Source organism: Labrus bergylta, chromosome 18, assembly GCF_963930695.1.
Source record: "Labrus bergylta chromosome 18, fLabBer1.1, whole genome shotgun sequence".
Classification (NCBI taxonomy): Eukaryota; Metazoa; Chordata; class Actinopteri; order Labriformes; family Labridae; genus Labrus; species Labrus bergylta.
This window is the reverse complement of record NC_089212.1, coordinates 14,514,735-14,536,279: the sequence shown is the minus strand read 5'-3', so window position 1 is coordinate 14,536,279 and position 21,545 is coordinate 14,514,735. Positions and strand designations below refer to the sequence as shown.

The 21,545-nt window shown below is 38.4% G+C and overlaps 1 protein-coding gene across 2 annotated transcripts in view; it reads right to left on the bottom strand.

Annotated features, from left to right (window-relative positions):
• stac (SH3 and cysteine rich domain) overlaps window positions 1-10,419 on the bottom strand; it is a 30,456-nt gene extending 20,037 nt beyond the window's left edge. The window contains exons 1-3 of one of the 2 annotated variants that reach the window (XM_020645209.3): window positions 9,936-10,419; window positions 8,666-8,698; window positions 6,671-7,004 (exon numbers count right to left, since the gene is read on the bottom strand). In XM_020645209.3, the coding sequence (XP_020500865.1) occupies window positions 6,671-7,004; window positions 8,666-8,698; window positions 9,936-10,049 (481 nt within the window). In that variant the 5' untranslated portion in view covers window positions 10,050-10,419. The remainder of the gene's footprint in view (window positions 1-6,670; window positions 7,005-8,665; window positions 8,699-9,935) is intronic. The other variant, XM_020645210.3, reaches the window with a different exon arrangement.
• Window positions 10,420-21,545: the final 11,126 nt, after the last annotated feature.

The window sequence follows — 21,545 nt, the reverse complement described above, 5'->3', positions numbered from 1 at the left end:
AACTCTCTGCATCAACTCATTAGAAGTTCCTGGGCAAATCCATCTGCAAGGTGATTGCGAGGCAGACCCAGAATCAATCCAGGGATTATAGATTTCATCTGGCCTAAAAACAAAGGATGATAACAGGACGATACAGGAACCGCTGGAAAACACTGCTGGAGAGAGGGACGTCTGAGCTAATTTGCTTAGTCTGCTGCAGGCATGATCAGGCCCTAGATTAGCTGAAGGATGGATGGATGAATTAATGATAAAGAAGGTTGTCAAAAGTGGTTCATGGTTAAATACCTCAAGCATACCTATCTGTCAAAAAGTTGTTTTTACCTTTAAAATGTAAACACCCTGAAGCATCACAGATAGCGTTCCTGATCAGGGCACACACACTATCCTGAGTATTTTGTTTGCTGTGTGGGAAAAAAAAGCATCTACCTGCACAGTTTGACACTGACTGTCCCTCATGGGAAAAGCTATCCGTACCCTTTTTTTTACTGTGTGTACTCGGAGGGAAAACCAGACCATACAGAACATTACCCATGTAAAAATGAATTAAATCAAATACATATGTTTGTCTGACTGCACAAAACATTGTCTAACAATTAAAGCTAGGGGGCTAGCTGTTACCAAATTGAAAAAGCTTAAGACAAATCATAAGGAAGTGTGAAATGTACTTTATAAGAATTTGATTGATATGATTTTAATGTGAGAATCTGACTTCACCCTTACAAACGATGATAGGGGAAAGGTTTCTCAGAAGGTAAACGATCTCTTTGTTACACATTCCATCACAGTAACCATTTAGACTGCAGTGATGTATAATTCATCAGCCTTTCCACATTAACAAGAGAGGACGCTGTTACATAGTCCCAGTGCTGTTATTAGCTGTAGTCTGGCAGATGTGCACCTCTGGCTCTTTATTGATTAATCAATAACCACGTGCCCCGCTCTTGCCCACACTCTGCGTGTGTGCGTGTGAAAGTACAGACATACCGAGAATGTATTGATCTGAATGCAATGGCTGTAGAGACAGAGGAACTTTCATCACTGAAAGACTGTGAAGTTTGTTCACGGTTGTCGGGTGCTGTGAAGTTACTTTTGAGCTTTATGAATGTGTGTTGTGGCAAGCAAATACTGTACTGTGAATGTGTAACCAAGCAGAACACCTGATCCCCGAACAGGACGTGTAGTTAGTGTAGGGAAAAAAAAACCCTCTGTCTGCTCCTCACGTGTTGTCATACAAGCTTGTGTCACAGTTTTCTCGATCTGTTTCCTCAATTTAAAGCTCTGGTGTTGCTTGGCTGCGCATCACTGACACAGAGCCACCACACTTAGTTAACCTGAGACGGAAACCGAGAGGAATGTTATCCTGGACTCATCTGACAGCCATCGATCTACACAACAACAACAACAACAACAACAACACCATAAGCAGAGGCAATGAGCTGAACCTGCACCCAGTTTTAGGGCACTCTGAATCATGTCGTTGTTGTTTAACAAGCACTTGGGATTTCAGCTACGAAATTCTCTATGGCAGCTTTAAGACTCTCAAGCTGATGTCAGTCTCTCTGAACGAGCAGGGCAGTATAAAACTGTATTTTTCAGGAAACCAACTGTGTTAGCACACACTAGAAGACTCGGCCAGAGCAGGAGTCCGCACACCAGCAGTTTGTAGAAAGATTCCACAGACAGACGATCTCACAGACACTTGGGTGATTCCAACGTGACTTCAGAAGAAAAACAAATATGGTGGACGATCAACATCGTTCACTGGATGTGTTCTGTTTTACAGCGAACAACAGAACAATACAGATGACATCCTGTGAAGACAGATTATGTGCTGCTTTATACAATTTGCATTGCAGTCTGAGGTTAAGGTGTCAAAGTACGCAAATCCACTTGGTGACGCTTCCAAATCTACTACCTCTAATTGCTGCAGGTATTCCGTCGGAGGCAGTACGACCAAGACTCGCCAATATTAAACATGTTGATCTTTATGATTCCATATCAGGAAGGCCTCGAGTCAATAGGGAGAAGTTAAATAATTGTAATGACACAACACGCACTTGAGGATTCTTTGGATAAATAATCGGTTGCAACAAGTTGCGCATCGGACCACATCCCCGATCGTTTAAGGGGGCAAATCAGGTCTAAATTGGTATGTTGTGTTGCCAGCTTTAGTAACAAAAGGATAAGGATGGGGACAGCTGGCGACACAAACAGGAATTCCACTGTAGACCAGACTGTATTATTTCAGATTGGCCTGAGTGTGCAACACAGCCTCGGCCCTTCGATTGGCACAGGGGTTTATGTATTGCCAATCTAAAGCAAAAATGTGGTCACTTCTGGTTCAGAAAAACTATAGATAGAGGCCATTAACAAAATTCCAAACCGATGGCATCAAAAAGGTGGTACAAAACCCAATGGTTGATGTCACAGTGACTTATTTTTTCTAGTATATGCGTCATTCACAAGACTTCCAACCAAACTTTCCATTTCTTCTTCATCTTTTCTCTAATTTCCCACACGTTCTTTCTTGTTTAATTTCCCACTCTTCTTCCTTACAGGATCTTTGTCTATCTGCACAGCCCTTATAATACCAACACATTGATCTATAAAGCCGCCGTTAACTTCACGCCTCCTGATTTCCTGTGAAAATAACCTTCATCTTGACAATAATTACTCCCCCTCCTCTTCATCCTAAGCTTCAGTAGAACTCTGACCTGAGCTGCATTCTTTGCCTTATTTTCAGACTTTAATTAGTTTCTCACACAGCCATTAGATACTATTAACCATTAAAAACTAAATTTCCCTGTCCGGAGAATTAAGGGAGTAAGGCTTTAAATACTTCATAATACATTTCTATAGGTGGAGTATAAATATATTTCTATAGTATCCATTTGTGATCATGGGTCTACTGTAATGAAATGTTTAGGGTACAAACAAAACGACAACTGCTTTTAGAAATGAAAATCTGATTTTAAGATTCCTCCCACAAACACGAGAGTTACTGTACAAGCTCAACTGTTTCCATGTTAAATGTCTGACAGAGGGAGAGACACACTACACTTGTTCTAGTGAGAAAACATGTCTGACACATTAGTGCATCATTTGTTTGTGTTTAGGCATTAAAGCCTGAGTACACCAGCAGTAGCAGTTACAACCTAACCTTGACTTTTGATTCCCATATTAATTTCTATCTGATGGTCACCCAAATGTGACATGTCTGATTCATTGTTTTCATAGTACAGATCAGTAGAAGTGAATCAAATGAGATTAGTGACTCATTTGCCGTGGATATCAAATTTTCTTATTCATTAATTTAGGAATTAGACTGTCTGGAAACAAGGTAGAGAAGTAATCTTTAAAGTATAGCTGCAGGATTTGATTGATTTGGGACTGAGTGTAGAGACTCTGTTCCTTTTTAAAATAGACTGAAGACATTTATTTTTTTGCAAATGAATATTGTCGTTTTCATTTATGTAATAATTGTCTTTGCCTTAGATGTTTAAAGCTGTATGTTCTTTACTTGCTCTGTAAGGGGCAGCATGTTTGTTTAAAAGGTGATATTTAAATAAAGTTGAGTTGAGAATTTTTCCTGCAGGTTCCTCTGTCCTTAAGAAACTTAAACAGATGTAGTAAAACAAAGTATAATCCAGGTGGCTCTTTTAAAGGAATTTGTTGCATATGTTCACAACCGACAAGCAGTGATTATTCTATTTTTATAAGCCTACGCTGTAAATTACATGACACCCTCCGTCAGCCGCAAATAATCCTCCCATTCACTCATACAGACATATATTTAATACGCTTTTTGGGAAAGGACTTGTGATCAATATCTCACCATCAGCCCTTTTTCCATCAGGACATTTTTATGTACCAGTGAAACTCATTCACTGTTGTTAGACTCACAACAAGGCCATTTGCTTTATATGGACACAAACTACACAGTGCAAAAGGCTTCAAGCCAAACATTAAGAAGAAAACATGGGTGATAGACAATAGAAGCTGCAGTTACCTTGGAATAGTACTTTATTCCTAAGTTGCGATGTCACTCACAATAGGTAAAAAAAACATTTTTATAAGGGCTTATTCACCTATTTTCAGCTAAAACTAAACAATACAGTGTTGGCTTGTTGTCATAAGTTCATGTTTTTTATTTTGCTAATACACATTACTCCATTTAACAATGAAAACTATAACACAAAAAAAAAAGAGTTGGTCTTCTCTTCCAGAACTAATAAACCACACACAGTAAAATATAAACAGTGCTGATGTTGATCTTGCTGCTGTGTTGAAGCTTTAAAATATTGATAGTAATTTACTATCCTTGTTAAAATATGATTAGCCAGCCGAATATAGTACATGAGCTTTTGTCTTCATGTTCAGTCGAAAACTGAATTACTACTTAAGAATGTCTTTATTGCTCCATTACAAACATACTAATCTAGTTTGCTCTACCATCATCTGGTACACTTAATGACTGAGCCATCAATGGTTATTAAATATTTCCCCCTTTTCTATCATGTGTGATGCATTTCATCTTTAAGAAGCTCTTGTTTCATAAAGGATCGTCTTTTAGGAAGAAAGCGGGTGTTGAAAATTGTCATGCTGCCTTCTCCAATATAAGCATTATGCTTTTAGTCAATACATAAATGTAGAGTAGAATATAAATATATTTGGATGTAAATACTGATGGATCCTTGAAAGCATATATCATTATTTATTTGTACTTGAATGAAAAATACTGAGATGTAGGCACAGAAATTAAAAAATGATGTGGCAACACTCGATTCAGGAACAGATAGATGTTTAGATGTTCATGCTAATCAGCCGTTTGGTGGTGGCGCTGATCTGTGGCTGACGCACACACGAGAGCGCATGTTTATTATGTGCTGTCCTGAATGGCTGTTGATGTCTTCTTCAATAATGTTTATGTCCATTCATGTTGGCTATTCTGCATGATGACTTATTCTGCATGACCTTCTTCTATAACTACTAAGAATTTAACAGCCTCATAAAACACTTGTTAACACCTACTGCTTTATTATAACTCTTTAAAAGCAAATTAATGACTGGCCAGTATGCCTGTACCATCAGTTTGAGATCCCACTGCCACCACTACGCTCCCTCTCTGCTTTGGAAACAAAAACTCAGATACACAAACAAACAGACACACTCAGGGAATGCCATCCTCCACCCTGTCTCAGCTGCAGACTACACTGCGTTCTCATTAAAGCAGGACAAATGATGAAAAGGGCAGCATCTTTTTTCACGAGTGGACCAGAGGGCTCCACACCTCTCACAGGCCGGCCTGACCCCACAATGTCATTACCAAAACGCACACAACCAGAGGCACATTTATGCCCGGCCATTGGCTACCTCACTCGCAATGACATATGAAACAGACCAGCATTCATAAACAATGTTTTTGTCAGATTTAAAACTACTGAGGATTTTTTTTTGAAGTTTTCCTCCATACATTGTCTCCATCTTCATACAAGAAATTCTTATCATTAAAGATTTTTTTTATGATTGTCACTTTGAATCACTTTGTATGTATCATTTAAACCTGATAGACGTGAAAATACTATGTTTGGTTTATCACTCTAAGTGACAAGAAATATACTCATATGACATTTTTTTAATATAAGAATATTGATTGATTGGTAGCAACCAAATGGCCACAATTCTAAAAATCTGAACTAAAGGCCTTCAAAACCAAAAGGGTTGACTGAATGCAGAGCCATGTTTATTTTATGTGAACTGAGTTTGGGGTCAATCTTTTAACAATGAAATAGTGATGTTTAATGTTGCCGGCCTCAGACAGTAGACATTCCTATGCACGCCAAATTTAACCATTGAGTTCCACAAGGTTCAGTGCTTGGGCCAATCTTTTCACCTTACTTCCTCTAGGAAATATTATGAGAAAACACTCCGTACATTTTAATTGTTATGCAGATGACATTCAACTAAAAAGTATGGGAGGTAGAGCCTTCAGTTATCAGGCCCCTCGCCTTTGGAATCATCTACTGGTCACGTTCCAGGAAACAGACACACTCACCTTTAGAGAAGGCTTAAAACCTTCCTTTTTGATAAAGCTTGGCTGGCTCAGGCTTGGACCAGCTCTAAGTTATGCTGCTATAGGCTTAGACTGCCGGGGGACCTGGCGCACAAGGCTCCCGTCTCTCCCTCTCTCCCTCTCTGGATGGGTTCATATTATTACTGCATGTAACTATCTGTAAATCTTCATGTACCATTAAAGTTACCAACCATATACAGTATCATCCTGAGAGTTCCTGAGCTCATGGTCTCATTTCTTGGTGTAGTTTTTTATGCACATGGATTTTGTTTTCAATCTCATTGGAGTAAAATATTTTACTGAGAATATGGAAATGAAGAGAGGCTCCCTGTGAGCATTAATATGTGTGAGTATTTTTGCATGTTCATCACACTCTTTATTTAAAATGAGTTTACCGGTACTTTTTTTATTTCTGATGAGAGAAAATTTTGAGTAAAAATCTCATGAGGAAATCTTGAAAGTCACTGATGAGAGTCTTATTATTTTCAATGCAATGGTATGCAGGATTCTTTATCTTGTGTTTCCTGTGATCTTGAAATTGTAATTTGTTTTCTTTTCTGATCAAACTTATGAAGGAGGGATGCATTGTAACCATACCTACGATCATGTGATTGCAGACGTCACAGAACGTTGGCTTCTTAAAGATGTGCTCCATGAAGCAGTGGCCTGCAGAGTCGACCTGCAGCGGGTTGCGTGACTGGGAGCGCGACGTTGGAGGAGGAGCAGAGGGGATGGCCGGAGGGACCGGAGGGATGGGGTGGTTGGTGGAGTGCGGTGGGGCCATCCCAATGTTGCAGAGATGGCCCGTGCTACTGCTCACATCCGAGAGCAACTCTGTCTTGTTGTCGTTGCTTGTTCGGAAGAAGTTGTCTGCACTCTTGCTGCGGATGCTCTTGGTCTTGAAGGAAAGTGAGCGCTTAAGTCTCTGCAGCTAGAAAGAGAGGGAACGAGATGAGGAAAAACAGAGTGAGGGAGAGAAAATGACAGAAATTGAATTGGAGGATAGATAAAGAATGGGAGCGGAGAGAGAAGAATCGATTTGCAGTCAATCAGTAACCATAATAACTTTAACAAATTATAAGCCTAGAGTCTAAAACCTTCCAGCAGATGTCTCGGTGTCCCATAGCCGACAAAAAGACCACTGCTTGGGGCAAAATATCTCTGCTCAGTGGAAAACCTTGGATGTTCCCCACCTGGAAAGTAATGTGATTTCCTGGTACAGGCAATGAATCACATCAACACTATTTCTCACATGCTGTGCTGCCGTTTCTGGCCGTGGCTCCTATCAATCTCATTAGGCACATCTCATATAGTATTCATATCCATACTGAAAACTCCTCATTTAACCTCTCAGTATGCACTTCCTCCTTTTGTGAAACCCACTTAATCCTGGGCTAAAACAAGCAATAAAGATTCCCTGAGCAGCAGCAATAATGGGATTTTATAGATCTGGTTTCTGGCTTCTATGTGTGGCTGACGGTCCCTGATAGAAGAAATCGATTTTGTTTTAAGTGATTGATGGGCAGAGAAGGACTCCTAATGATCCCTTAATCCTTGGTGTAAATTTATAACTGTCAACAAGTAAATAACTGTGGGAGTTACAGTTTCACTGCGGGGTGCTCAAGGTTGATCTGTCCTCTTCTTAGTTCGTTTATTAACTATGCACTTTCAGATTCTAAGTCAAAATATTCCCAAACTTGAATCAGAATAACACAAGATGAAACAAAAAAAAAAAAAAAAATGCATTGTGATCTGTGGATCATATTTTTGGCCAACATGTATGAGCTGTAAGTGTGTGTGTGGAGCTTATCAGTGCAGCTTTGGTGTTGTGAAGATCAATCAATTCCACAGGTCACTCTGGGAACAATCAATTTGGAGCCTTTCCCTACCATTACCAACCACCCACACGCACACAATTACACACAGACACACATACACACCCACACATATTCGCACACCAACAGACGTGAAAATACTGCACGCATATTCTCATGCAGACGCATGTGCTTCTTCTCCTTCAACACTTTTACACACTGTTAAAGAATAATGGTGGTCACACATAGTAATGTAAACAAAGGGGTTTTTACCTTCTTTTTCATAATTTCAGTATGTGTTCAGTATGTGTCTAGTTACAAAAGCAGTCATTGTAAGGAATATTCTTCTTCTTCAATATTTAGAATATAAAATGCATATGAATTGAGATTTTCCTAAATTATCAGAGTGAGGAAATGTGTTCATGCATCGAGGAGCTCATGCTGAATTTCAAGAAAACCAAACCTATAATGGTTCTGTTATAAAGCAGGGAGGGTTAATGGGGGATGACCCAGGTGATGCAAAACAAAATGTAAAAAAGCCAGTCATTGCATAATATAATAACAAATAATGTCAATAAAAAAGGTGCCCTTAATGAAATATGAGTGATGATGGATTAAACCTGGTGTGGCATTAGCTTTACTAAGTGATCGATCCTGAAAGCAATAAAAGTTGTCATGTAAAACAACTTTTATCTTGGACATGCAGGTACACTTTTGTGTTACCATGGACTAAATTCAGCAGCATTATGCTACAGTTTGCAAGAGAATGGAGGCTCACCTTGCGTTTTTGATGCTCGGGCCTCACAGTATTCTTAAAGAAGGAATAAAAACACAAAAAAAACAGCTTTTCTTAATTTTAAGGGGAACTTACTTGACTTGTCCGATTAGTTTGACACCTTCATAAATCACTGTTTTGTCGCTCTGAAGTGCTGTACTACTTATCAGCAGAGAAATTGGAAGTAAGTGCGGTCGTTTGGCACAAGATTCAACATTAAGTGAGAAGTCAGCCAGGAGTCACTTACCCAGTGACTAAACATGCCAAAGTAAGAGCTCACATGCTCAAGCCCGACAAAACAATGCAAAAGTGGATATCTTCTATCAACGCTGCAGCAACTGAGAGAACGGACAAGTGGACTAATTGTGTAAATACTTCACAAAATGTCATTTAAAAATGGATTTAAAACAAAGAGAGAAAGTGTGAGTCTCTTCTGCTCTGTATGGGAGTTTTTGGGGGACAGAAGAGGAGAACTGCTGCAGTGATCCAACACCACTAGTCCAATATTTTACTGCTAATTGTAGTCTGGGCGACATGTGGCCCACATAGATGGCAAAACGCCTGAGGCAGCTTTGGATCTCTATTAGGAAGCCTACTTTCCTACATCAGACACAAGCTGAAAGTTAAACCCATATGCCACTTCATTATCTTTATAAAAGTAACATTAACACCTCTTCACCATACAGCTGTTTAAAGCTTTAAATACATATAGGCTTCATCAGTGCTGATATTGAAACAATACATTTAAATCCAAAATCTTGTTTAGTTCAGCTCCAAATTGGTATAATGGCAAGTATTTTCTTAAAAATTAAAAAACAGAGTGATTGGGGTTCTCCATGTTGAATGTAAACTGAACTTTTTTCATTTAATGTTGTTTAATTTTGTGTCGCAGTATGACAATGCTCATTAAATTATACCCAATGCGCTCTTTTTCACTTAATGTGAGTACTGAAGTACTCTTTCTCCCTAACACGTTATGTTGATGTTTTCTGTCCTAACCTTCTAATCATATATTTTAAGTCTACCTATCTGTGTTACAGGAGTCATAGCATCCGTCCTTTCGGCTGTTAAACAGTTTTAATAAGATGATAAGTGTGGGATTAAACACAGATTTGTTGTTATTTTGGGGAGCTGACCCTTGTTGAAGTTATCTTTGACGTCATGTTAATAAGTTTGTTCAGTCTTTTATGAGAGTTGGTCCGATGTACAACAGTAACATGTCTATACAGAGTAAGAGTAAATAGTAGGCTAAGTATCAACAGGAGAATCTTACCTTGGTTTCCTGCTGAGTGGCGTTCGCCGTTGGGGATTTCGGAGTCTCATTCTGATCCTGTTCGTCCTCTTTGCCCCCACTTTCGTCCTGAATCGTGTTGACCGGCGGGATCATCCTCACGTTTTAGGGATCTCTAAAAAAAATTTGCTCTGGAGAGTTTGTTCCCTCCCCAAGCTGTTGACATCCTGTCCGTTCCTCTACAGCCACAGCGACCCGAAGATAGGAGAAGTCATGCAGACCCAAATAAAGCTCCTGCTGCTGCGTTCGACAGAATCCCCTCGCGCGGACAGGAAAAGATAAGATGTCTTCAGGAGGAAAGGAAAGGAGTTCTTCTACTTCTTCGAAGTCAAAAGTAGAGAGCCGGTCTGTTTCAGCTTCGAAGTATCCTGACCTTCTATAGGAGGCTTTCGCGTTTCTCGTGTCGTCGTGCGTAATGCTGCCAAGACATCTCCAAGTCCACGCTGTGCGCCGCGCGCCAAACACTGCCAATACACTGAGGGGCGGAGAGCTGTGACATACCGAGGGTGGGAGGGAAGGAAGGATGGAGAAGGAGAAATATGACACAAAAGAGTCCGTCCTGCCAAAATGATGGACTTTTGGCAGCAAAATGATATAACTCAGATGGAGGACACAGTAAAAATACTACATCCATATGTTTACCTATAGTGACACTTAGTTAAAAGATGTTGAACAGGATGTTTCTTATTTCCAAGGCAAATCCACTTGTTTAATTGGATTTCCAATGTCCAGTCACTCCCTTAGTTATCTTAATTGATTTGGATTTTAGGCTTAAACAAGAAAGGTCACGTCATTGTCTACACTTTAGTAAAGTTTGACTCTCAAAGAAAATTAATTCAATGCCTTGCCTTAAAACAAGATTTTGGGGGAAATATTCCTACTTGCAACCCAGTCATGAGATAGAGAAAAAAAAATACTATCAATACAGCCAGTTGATGTGCCAGACTGTCTTGTGGGTTGATGTTGAGCTTTAGCTTTGCTTAGGTTAGTTTATATCGACTAGTTTGGCTATAATACTAGGTGGAGCAGCTACATAGCTTTTTCAAAAAGAAACAACATCTTTAAGGAGGTATACATGACCGCTGAAGAATCAGCCATGAGAACAGTGACACTATCATTTATATATATCTTTACAAATCAATAAGCCATTATTCAGGAAATAAACAACATTATTATGACACTAACTTTCAAAGTAAAATATGAGGCATCTCACCCCTCTCAGATGGGAATTGTGTGACGCTCTCTGTAGTGATGCATCACTCTGCATCCCTCCATGCTTCCCCGTGACGTGTCCTTGAAGCTGGAGAGAAGGAGGCAGGCCAGACTGCAGCCCTCTCTCTGTCTCTCTGAGAGGAAAGCGAACACGAAAACAGTCCCAAAGAGTCCGGCCACTTATCAAGTTCGGCTTCTAGAGATCAGGAGGGAATCCCCTCCCGAAAAAAATGAAAATGAAAATGAAAGAAAAAGAAATATCAGGTATAAAAATAGCCAATCACTATAGCTATTTGTCTTATTAGAGAGTACAACATGTGTGTTATTTTGAAACTCCTTAGCTATTTGTGAAAAACAAAAAGCGCTCTCTAATTTACAGCATCATCAAAAGCGTCATCTGATGAGTTTCAATTGGCTGAAAAAATACTTTTAGAGTCAAAGTGATAGGCCTAATAATTTGTTTGTTTAGCCCATGCCATTATCGCACCCAAGAAATGGAGAAAGCAAAAAAATCTACAATGATTTACATGTATTTTCAGAGCGATCAACCATTCATAACAGTAGGTTGCACCTCTTGTCTTTGGATTCATTTAATTTCTGAACTAGCCTAATAAAAAAGGCTTGTGGTCTGCTTAATTAAGATACAAAATCCACCAAAAATAGAGATTAGGGTGACCTGAACCATTAGGAAACCATCATTTACAAAAAGAAACCTGCATTACAATTTGACAACTCAAGGTCAACAGATTTGCTTCTTGATCAGTAGCGATTGTCCACCTGCTGTTATAATCACAAAGGAAAAGTTGACTTATTATAATATTCATGCTCCTAGAAAAACATCAATTGTTAATATGACCAGTGTGAACATGTCAAATGATGGTTTTACATGGGGTTATGAACAAGCATTTCATAGAGAGGAACAATGACATTCAAGCTCTGTCTGCCTTTTCCAGGTCTTTATCAAAGCTCATAGGCTGCAAACAGCCATACAGAGGTGTCACCAGACTTTCTGGGCCTGATCAAAAGATATAACTGTGGGCCCAAACACCACAGACAAAGCCAACCCTGCACTATTCCTATAACCCCATCTACACTATGGTTTGAATCTTCCTCTCATTTGTTTATGTCTTCCTTTGAATGAGGAGTAGGCTGTTCTCACCCTGTCTCACATTCCCTCTTTTCACTTTCCTCAATCTTCTGGTCCCCTGAGACTATTGGTGTTGCATTTAGCTTTTCTCACAAACCTTGAGCGCCATACATGCACAAGTGTAACTTTAACTCATTCTGTGAAACTTGGAGGATTGTCTCTCTAGCTGTTGGGCAGCAGGCTATCATCCTTTTGTCCTAACACACACAAAAACAAGTCTTTGGGAACACACTGTTTGGCTAAACACAGTTGGCTTGACTAAGATTGGACTTCACAGTTAGCCTGGCTAAGTGTTTGGGTTTTAAGTTTATGGACATTTCTACTCATTTAAAGCAAAAAAAAAAAATGTTTTAAAATTTTGAAATATGCTTTCTTTCCAAATTTATATAAGTAGATTGATTCACGTGTCATTGCTTTTTGTTAATTATGTGGCTTGGGCATCGTGGTGGTAGAAAGTTGGACATAAAAGATGGCCTGAAGAACATTTGTTATTGAGGATGTTAGTCTTACTTGTTACAGTTTATTTCACTGCATGCCTTCTTTTATGTGACATTTTGAAATAGTATAATGTCATTGACTGAAGAGTTGAATAGAAAAATTAGTTTGTCTTTTGAAATCTGTGATAGGGTTAAAAAAAAACACAAATTCAGGAAGATTGAATAAAACCTTTTTTTCCAACAATCATAAAAGCCTGCTTAATGCTTAAAATATGGTTCATATACCAGAAAGGTGCTTACATTTTGTTGTTTAATGCTTTCAAATGGAAGGTTAAATCAAGGCAATGTTAAGAGCCAAATTGCGCAATTTCAAGGCTGAAAGTTGTGGGTTTTATTTAAGAACTGTCGTGTTTTGTAAATTTCAATGGTAAGTTATAAGCAGTGTAAGAGCTCTCCTCTTTAATAAAAGCTTCTCTGATGTTCTCTTTATGTTTTGGGGCATATCCTTCTTTACCTGCCACAGGATGAGATGGCCTGTAAAAATGGATTTAATGAGCAGATCTTCTCAGAAATATGTTCCATCTCAGCAGATATTTCCGTTTGGAGGCTTATGTTCAAACTTTCCAGAAACAACTTTGTTTTTATAAGCTGCTCTGTTCCCTTTCACTTATTCTCTGTAACTAAATCATTGCTGCCTGCTGATTTGTTTTATAGTCGTACATGCAGCTTCAAATACCTGGCCTGATTGCTAAAGCAGACAGATCATACAAATCTTGTTTTTATTGTTATATATGAATATATTAGCTAAAGTTGATGATCAATAATATACAAATGTCATGACGTAAAACTACAAAACTAAATTCTGCAATAGTCATCACTTTGTCAGGGTCACTGTTGTGCGATATATGTGATTAACACGTGTGTGGCACTCGATGATGAGTGTGTGTATTTCAGGATGTGTTGAAATGTGTATGTTCTCAAGTTACTGTGCCCTATATCTGTCTACAGGTTGCTTCTACAGAGTTGTAAAAGGTTATGTGTTTGAGTGCCTTCATAACTGATTATGTAATGATTTCACACATTAATGTGTGATTTTAATTCTTTTTTACTGCAGCTTATTTCTGACTTCATAAGAAAGATCTCAAGCTGTCTGAAATGTTTCTAGTGAGACTAAATGAAAATGAAGTTAGCATAGCCCCCATTTAAGCAAGAACAACACAGTCATTTACATTCAATGTAGCACTCTGTTTAAAGGAACATCCGCAGGGCTAAATATAGGGACAAAGCTGGTATATTACCTTTTAAGCTTTAGTTTTGAGTTTTGTTTAAAATTTGACTACAAATAAAAGTAACATTTTGATTTGACGGGTCTGTGAAACACAAAGCCAATAGCCTATTGTCTGAGTCATGCATGTGTGTACAAAATTTCATGGCAAAGCATTAAAATGCTGTTTCAATGTGTGACTAAAGAGGAGACTGAAAAGGCCCCTTTATTAAAAGATAATGATGCTTTTTATTTTGAGTGGTTATTTTATGTTTGTAAAATATGATTTATTTGACCATTTTCATTATCACGTATAAGTATCCTATCACTGGAGTTCACAATATACACCAAAATTAAAGGGCCACCAAAACCTCACAGCCCAAGAGTGTGACCTTAGCTATTCCTTCTGCTGTGACTATGAAGCTTAAGCCCTGTTTCCACCAAGCGGTCCAGTTCAGTTGGGTTCGGTAAGGTATGTATTTATTGTCAACTTCACTGTCAAAAGTTGGGGATGGTATCAATATAACCAAAGGTGTACGTTCCTACTTTTAGGTGCCCTTCTGTTTGGGGGCCAGGCATACCCATCTGACCCTAAAGGTACTGAACCAAACCGGAGCGTTTGGTGGAAACAGGGCTTTAAATATTCCTGTTGTCTCCCGTGAAATTAGACAGGAGTATAACTTATGATAGTGGCTTAGAGTAAGGATTTTGTTGTTAAATCATTATGATTTCTGTAAAATTAAGCATATATCACAAGGCTCATTTCTGTCTGCTGAATTTCCTTGTAAACAAATCTCAACGTGTGGTTTGATAATATTTTCCTTTATCTGTCATTTCTGCTCATTGTGTCTCAAGCACCATAAGGTTTTGAAATCCTCTCTTGAGCTTTGTCACACTTGCATGTGCCAAACTCAACATTTTCCCTATATTTGGTGGGTCCTCGGATACGCCGAGAGACTCAACATGTCATTGGGCTATTCTTGGAGTCTAGTTTTTTGCTCATGCACACATGGTGTTTGCATGGTGCCAAGAAGACACGATCAGTGTGGAATCATGTCATCAGCTTAAACCCTTTCAGGGCAGAAGTAAAGGGCTGACAGAGTAAACATATGGTTGTAGTTATCACAATTAACGATCCATCCACTTTGCCCATAATTGCTCTTTCCTAGATAAATAACAATGACAATGACTTTTAACGACATAGTGGAAAATTGGTGAGAAGGTGACTTTAAGTTTGGAAGAAGAGATTATTATTATTATTGCCTTTCACCATGAAAGCTTTCTCATTTAACACGGCAGCAGTTTTATAGTTATTGTGGATCATCAAGCATTAAAAACCATCTAATCTGAGGAGGTCTGAAAACTGAAGAATTTCAGGAAAAAAAACAGGAAATATGTGAAGCATAATTAAAAGACATTAATTTGATCAGATTCAAAGCAAATGAAAGCACTCATCAAGAGAATGCAATGATAGTAAATGATTAAAGTGGCCTTTTGACGCTTTTCATCTAAAAGGGTGAACCATCAATTTATTCTCATTGTCTTCAGCTCAAAGAAAACTGAAAATGTTGGCAATTATCAGTGACCAAGCCTGACATTATAGGCACATACACACCTACAGATATGTCCCAGCATGTGTTACAGTAATGGGCAAATTGATTCCCTTAGAACCAAGGCTAATTAGCCCATCTTATTATGAACCATCCCAGGAATAGTCTCTGCAGGTTCACAGCAAAGTAATGAGAGACAGGAGAATATATGTATGAGTCTGTCTGTGGGGGTGTTTGTGTGTGTGTGTGTGTGTGTGGCAGAGAGAAGGAGAGAGGGAGAGATTTCACTTTCATAAATTTAAAATGTAACTTTCTCAATCTACAAAGTATAATGAAACCGACCATGATCAATTATGATTAAAAGGTAAAATTACGGGTCAGAGCCCGACACATTGATTTGAGCTCCAACAGAGACCTTTGCTGAACGATCTAATCCTCTCTATGCTCCATGTTTTATGTCCTCATCAATGTCCAAAATGAGGCAAAAAAAAGCAGAAAAGATTGACCAGAGACACAAATTACACATATGACTCAGATTTTTTAATCAGGAAATGACAACACGTCCTTTACGTGACGTATTTATACTCTGATTATATTAAGTCATAACCTTTTTGTCAGCCTGAATCTTTCCATAGTCAACTGTTATCACCTCTGAAGCTTGCTTTTTACAAAATCATGTTAGTGAATGTTAAAAATGGACTCTGCTTGGTTCCTGGAAATCCACCAGTGACAGAAAGATGTGCTAATATACCTCCTATTTTAATTGTGTTAATCTTATCTACTCTATTTAGATTTTTATTTTCTATGACCTACTTCTACTTGTCTTTGTGCTGATGCAACAATTACAATTCCCTTCTGGGGATCAATAAAGTATTATCTTATCTTATCTTAATGAGAGCGGTATCGATTTTCTCACTGAGGATGCGTGGATCATTGTTGCACCGCAAATGTCAAATAATTCCTTGACTCGCCATCTTTGTAAGGCTGAGGTGTCTGTGTGTCTTCTGATTCATTAGTGTTCAGCACCTCTCAGGATCTCACACTTAAAAAGGTGTAAAACTGAGATGCTGTACATTCTGTCAGCTTTTCTCTCTGGACTTCGATTAAATTGAGAGTGCTGCTGTTGAGCATGGAGACTCTCTCCTTCACCACTGTATTTGAACCTGTGACGCACTGTCAACCCCTTGTGACCATGTAACTGGTCTCCAGCTGGGCATTTCTACGTCTCAGTGTGTGCGAGCCACAGCAAATGACACAGCCAGGCTAAAAACAGAACAGGACAGCAGCTGATCTACACACCACATCCCTGTAAGAGGAAATGAGAGGCAGGTTTGACATACTATCACGGATACAAAGGTTTTTCACTTTGCTGTGATTCTTTTAATATTACATGTTTATTGGGATGGTTTGCATTTTTTTTTTTTTTTACGATAACATATTTTACTTAACTAACATTTTTAAATACATTTGGTGTCAAATGAGTAAAACCAAGAATTTGCTGAACAGATTTTGAGGTCATACTGCAAAATAAAAATTTTTTTTAGAGCAACAAGCCACCAAAAACTTGACAAAAGGCCTCAGACAATAATATCAATTACATTGGTTTTTGTTTCTTACATTTTAGGCTAATTTTTCTGCTACAAGTCCAAATGACATGGAAATACATTTACACATTTTGAAGGACATGTCTGATCTCAAAAACCCCAATCCCCATGCTCATTGGTTCCAAATAAGGGCATACTGTACATATTTCAAAACAGCCAACAAATAGAGTTTGATTTAAAATAAGAGCAGCGTAAGAGCTGTTACATAAATAGAGATTTCCATGAGATAGAACCTCTGTCTGCTCCCAAATGATTCTGTGGTTTTAACCTCATACTCTCCTTAATATTTACTCTTCTTACTAAACCTGACTAGAAGCTTGGGATTAAGACATGTTTGATGCATTAGAGTATTTTAGCAGTCTAGGACGTTGCCTGCGTTAGTGCAGTGTAGAAATGATGTGTGTTGGAACTTTAATGGAGGTCTATGGATGAGTTACTTCTGTGGTTAGTTTTTTAATTAGATTTGTTTACACAAGAAAAACAAAAAAATAGGTAAATTCACTTGCAGTCCAACTAGAATCAAATGACAAAACACTCAAACAAGAGAAGTTTTGTGTTCTGGTTTTATGGCCATTAAAAAAAAAAGCTATGAATTTCCAAGACTGAATCTTCATCTGATGTTGTGTTTTGACTATTTCTTGTTGATCATCAGTCTGTTTTATACCAGAAGTTGGTTCAGCCCGGTGATATGATTTTTAAAGATGGGTTCCAACTGGGGCACTGGTGGTCGAGTGGTTAGTTTAGGCGTCACATGTACAGAGGCTGTAGTCCTCAACGTGGCCGTTCCGGTGTTTGAATGTGACTATTCTGCTCACAGAAAACAGCCCGGCCCCTCAGGTCATCAAGTGTAGGTCTTCTAGCCCTAGTGTGGTACAAACGTTCTGCTGACCTGAGGTCCATCAAAACTGTCTCTAATTTTAAAGCAAAACTCAAAACCTATGTTTTTCCCAAGCATACAAATAGTTACTGTTTATATGTGTGTATTGATGTATATATGTGTGTTTGTGTGTGTATGTATAGTATATGTGATTACTGGTTTGGTTATTGATGTTTGCTTTGCGGTGTGTATGACGTTACTGATTTGATTTCTGTATCTTATTCATAACAGTTCAGTCTTTTTTTTTGTTGTATGCTGTGTATTAACCTCAATGTAAAGCACATTGAGCACATCTGTAATGAAATGTGCTTTATAAGTAAAATTACTATTGCTGTCACTTTCCCGAATGTCATTCCCCGCTCTCTCTCCCCGATTTCTGACTCTATCCATTGTCCTGTCTCTTCAATAAAGGCCCAAAAATCCCCAAAATAAATCTTTTTTTTTTTTTTTAAATGTGTTTCCAACGGTGTTGTTAATCCCTGTAAAACATGGGCACTCAGGCTCTGCTGGGTCCTATGACAGTTCCTGTGGTGAAAGAGGAGCTAGTTAGCAGTCTCCCCTATTCTTTTCTATCTAATCCATGAGTATTTACCCTATTCTGGAGATACTTATCACGTGTTTGAGAACATTCATTCATGAGAGCTGCATTTTGAATGCAGTAGCAGTGAAATACATTACCAGAGTCTTAAAAGGGAAATGATCACTTAGCCTTGTCTATACAAAGAACACTCCTTTTTTTTTGTGAAGTCTCTTTTTTTATTTATTTTTTTATTTACTTGTTCCATTGCCATTGTAGGTTTTAATGCTTTTTTGGACTATACTGTATATGTGCAGGTTAATGTGGCCCTGGACAAGTGAAGGATTCGCAAAGGATCCAGAGTGTTTTTGTCCTAATAATAGAGAAAATTGGTGAAATTTTTTTACAAAAAATACTTGATTACAATATTGTAGAAAGTTCATGAGCTTTATCAGCATAATTTTGGAAAACAGGTCCTGAGAGGATTTTCAAGAAACACATTTACTTTTCCTATTGTCTCAAAACACAGCAGCACCAAATTAATCATAGCATTTTCTGTGTCTCCTGTGGCAGAGCGAGGTGACCTAATCCAGCTTTGAATGAATATGTTGTGTATCACAAATATGTTTACAGTACTTGGATAGCACTTTGGCTTGTGTCATTTAGTCTTCCTACAGAAAAAGCATTATTTATAAATATCTGCCTCATAGGAAAGAATACTGGGGTACCATCTGGTACTCACAATCAGGCGCTTATCAATTTTTAAAACAACACTCTGAGATGAGGGCAAAGAGAGTGAGTAAGTATGAAAAATATACACTCTCTCTGCAATCAGCAATCCTTGGGTGAATTTCATTTAATACATATAAACATTTGGTCACAATTCTTTGCTTGTTTCGTCAAATGTTGTGGTAAAGAGGCTCACTGAATTTAGAAGAGTCTTTAGAGATATTTTCCCCCTTAAGGTAGCAGATAAATGCCGGTTGTCACAAATGAGGAGCTGGCAGGCTAAAATAGGGTCATGATGGTGACTTGTTACAATGAACGATGTAAAATGATGGATATAAAATCACCACAGATATCTGGGTGCTGTGGGGACCTATAATAACAATCCAGCCTCATCTGTATTCCTTTCTCATAATGTCAGCTTTGCCTTCCGCTCTTATTTCTTTTTATGCCTTTGACAGGTTAGCCTGTCAAATCCACCATATACTCACATGGCAGCCTTTTTTGTGACATCATGCTAATGTTCATAAGAAGAAAAGCTGTGCTGCAGAATGGGTAAGTAACTGAAAAACAATGGCTTGTGAATCCTGAGAGGGACTTTGGGCCAATATCTCAAGGTAGAACAAAACACTTGGTACCTATCTGCTTACATTAGACAACTGCTTAAACTATCATGCTTCCTAGCAAAAATAAGAAGTATTTGATTGATGACAGGAGTGTTGTTACTAAGCAGCAACCTTTGGGAGAAATATGCTTACAGCCCGGTACAGAAACACATTTTGGCTGAAAAGATTGTCTTTATTGGTACGCACTGTATGGGAGATTATTTTTTCCATACACTTATACACTTTGCTTATATTTCAGCCAAAAAATATGAATAATTGGGGGCGTGGCTAATCTGGTTGACAGGTGGTTGGTGTTGTAACTGTTCGTTAGGAGGCTTAAGGACAGACTCAGGGTGCGTTCGAATTGTCATTTTTGCTTAGGAAGGTTCCTAACTGAGTTAAATGACCCAGAAGCATTTCAGTGGCAGCCATGATAAGAGCCGTTCAAATTCTCTAAAAGCTAAGGAAAGGTGGGTCAATGCTTCCTTTATAACCTCCTTTAGCATAGGATACACTGGACCATCCTTTACCAAAGGAGATGAGATATGCCGCCCCACAATTCCTTGCGGTCGCAACATTTTAAAGCGAGTCACGCATCCGACCGTTCACGGAAATGAACGATGATTGTAAAGTGACACAGATCATGTAAGGGATAAAAGACAAGAGACATTTTTAGCCAGATGATGTTTTATTCAACATATTTCATTCACTTAAGGATGCTATGTGCAGTTGTACATTTGTATGCTAAAAGATTATATATATATCTTACATAAATTTAACAATTAATTTCATACAATCACTTATTTTGATGTTGATTGATGAGTGGACAGGAATGTGATGGTTTCACTTTTGTTACTTGTAGCCTGGTAGTCTATATTGCTTTTATTTCAATCCCAACCTTGTGGTGATTAGGATTATTTCACCATAAGAAGGCACAGGGGAAAGTTTTTTAGATGTGCTTTTAGTAGTCCATTTTGAGAACATTGTAGTTTCACCACGGTGGACCCGTGTCATTAACCTCCGCCGGCCCGTCGCATTTGATTACGTCGCCTAGTGGAAATGTGGTCGGATTGTCAGAGCAACGAGATCGCCTTTCCCTAAGTCCTTTATGAATTCTCCCAACATCTTTCCTTAACCTTGTGGACATTGTGATCTGAAGTTTTTTCTTTTTTAATGTATTGTACAGCACTTTGGTAAGCTGTAGCTGTTTTTAAATGTGCTTTATAAATAAATTTGACTTGACTTGACTTGACTTAACCTCATGACGTTTTCTCTGGGGTTAAGGTAAAGTGGATAGTGAAAGGAGATAGGAGGGACAATTCGAACGCACCCTCAGCTCCAACTCTTTGCCTGACTGAAAGTTAGTCTGAGACAGCATTTCCAATATGGCAACCATTGTTGGGTTTCAAACTCTGCTTCAGAAACCAATGGGTAACTGAGACTACGTCCATGTTTTATCTATGGCAGAATGGTTACAGAATTTATTTTGCTTCATACCATGCAACACTATCGATTGAAATGTATGGAAATTAATGAAGGCTAATGTTAGCCAGTGTCTTGTGGTATGGAAAGGGAAAACAAACATAACATTTTAGCTTGACCTTGATCAGTTAGGCTACCTTGCTCCCAAAAAAAGTCTTTCATGAAAGACTT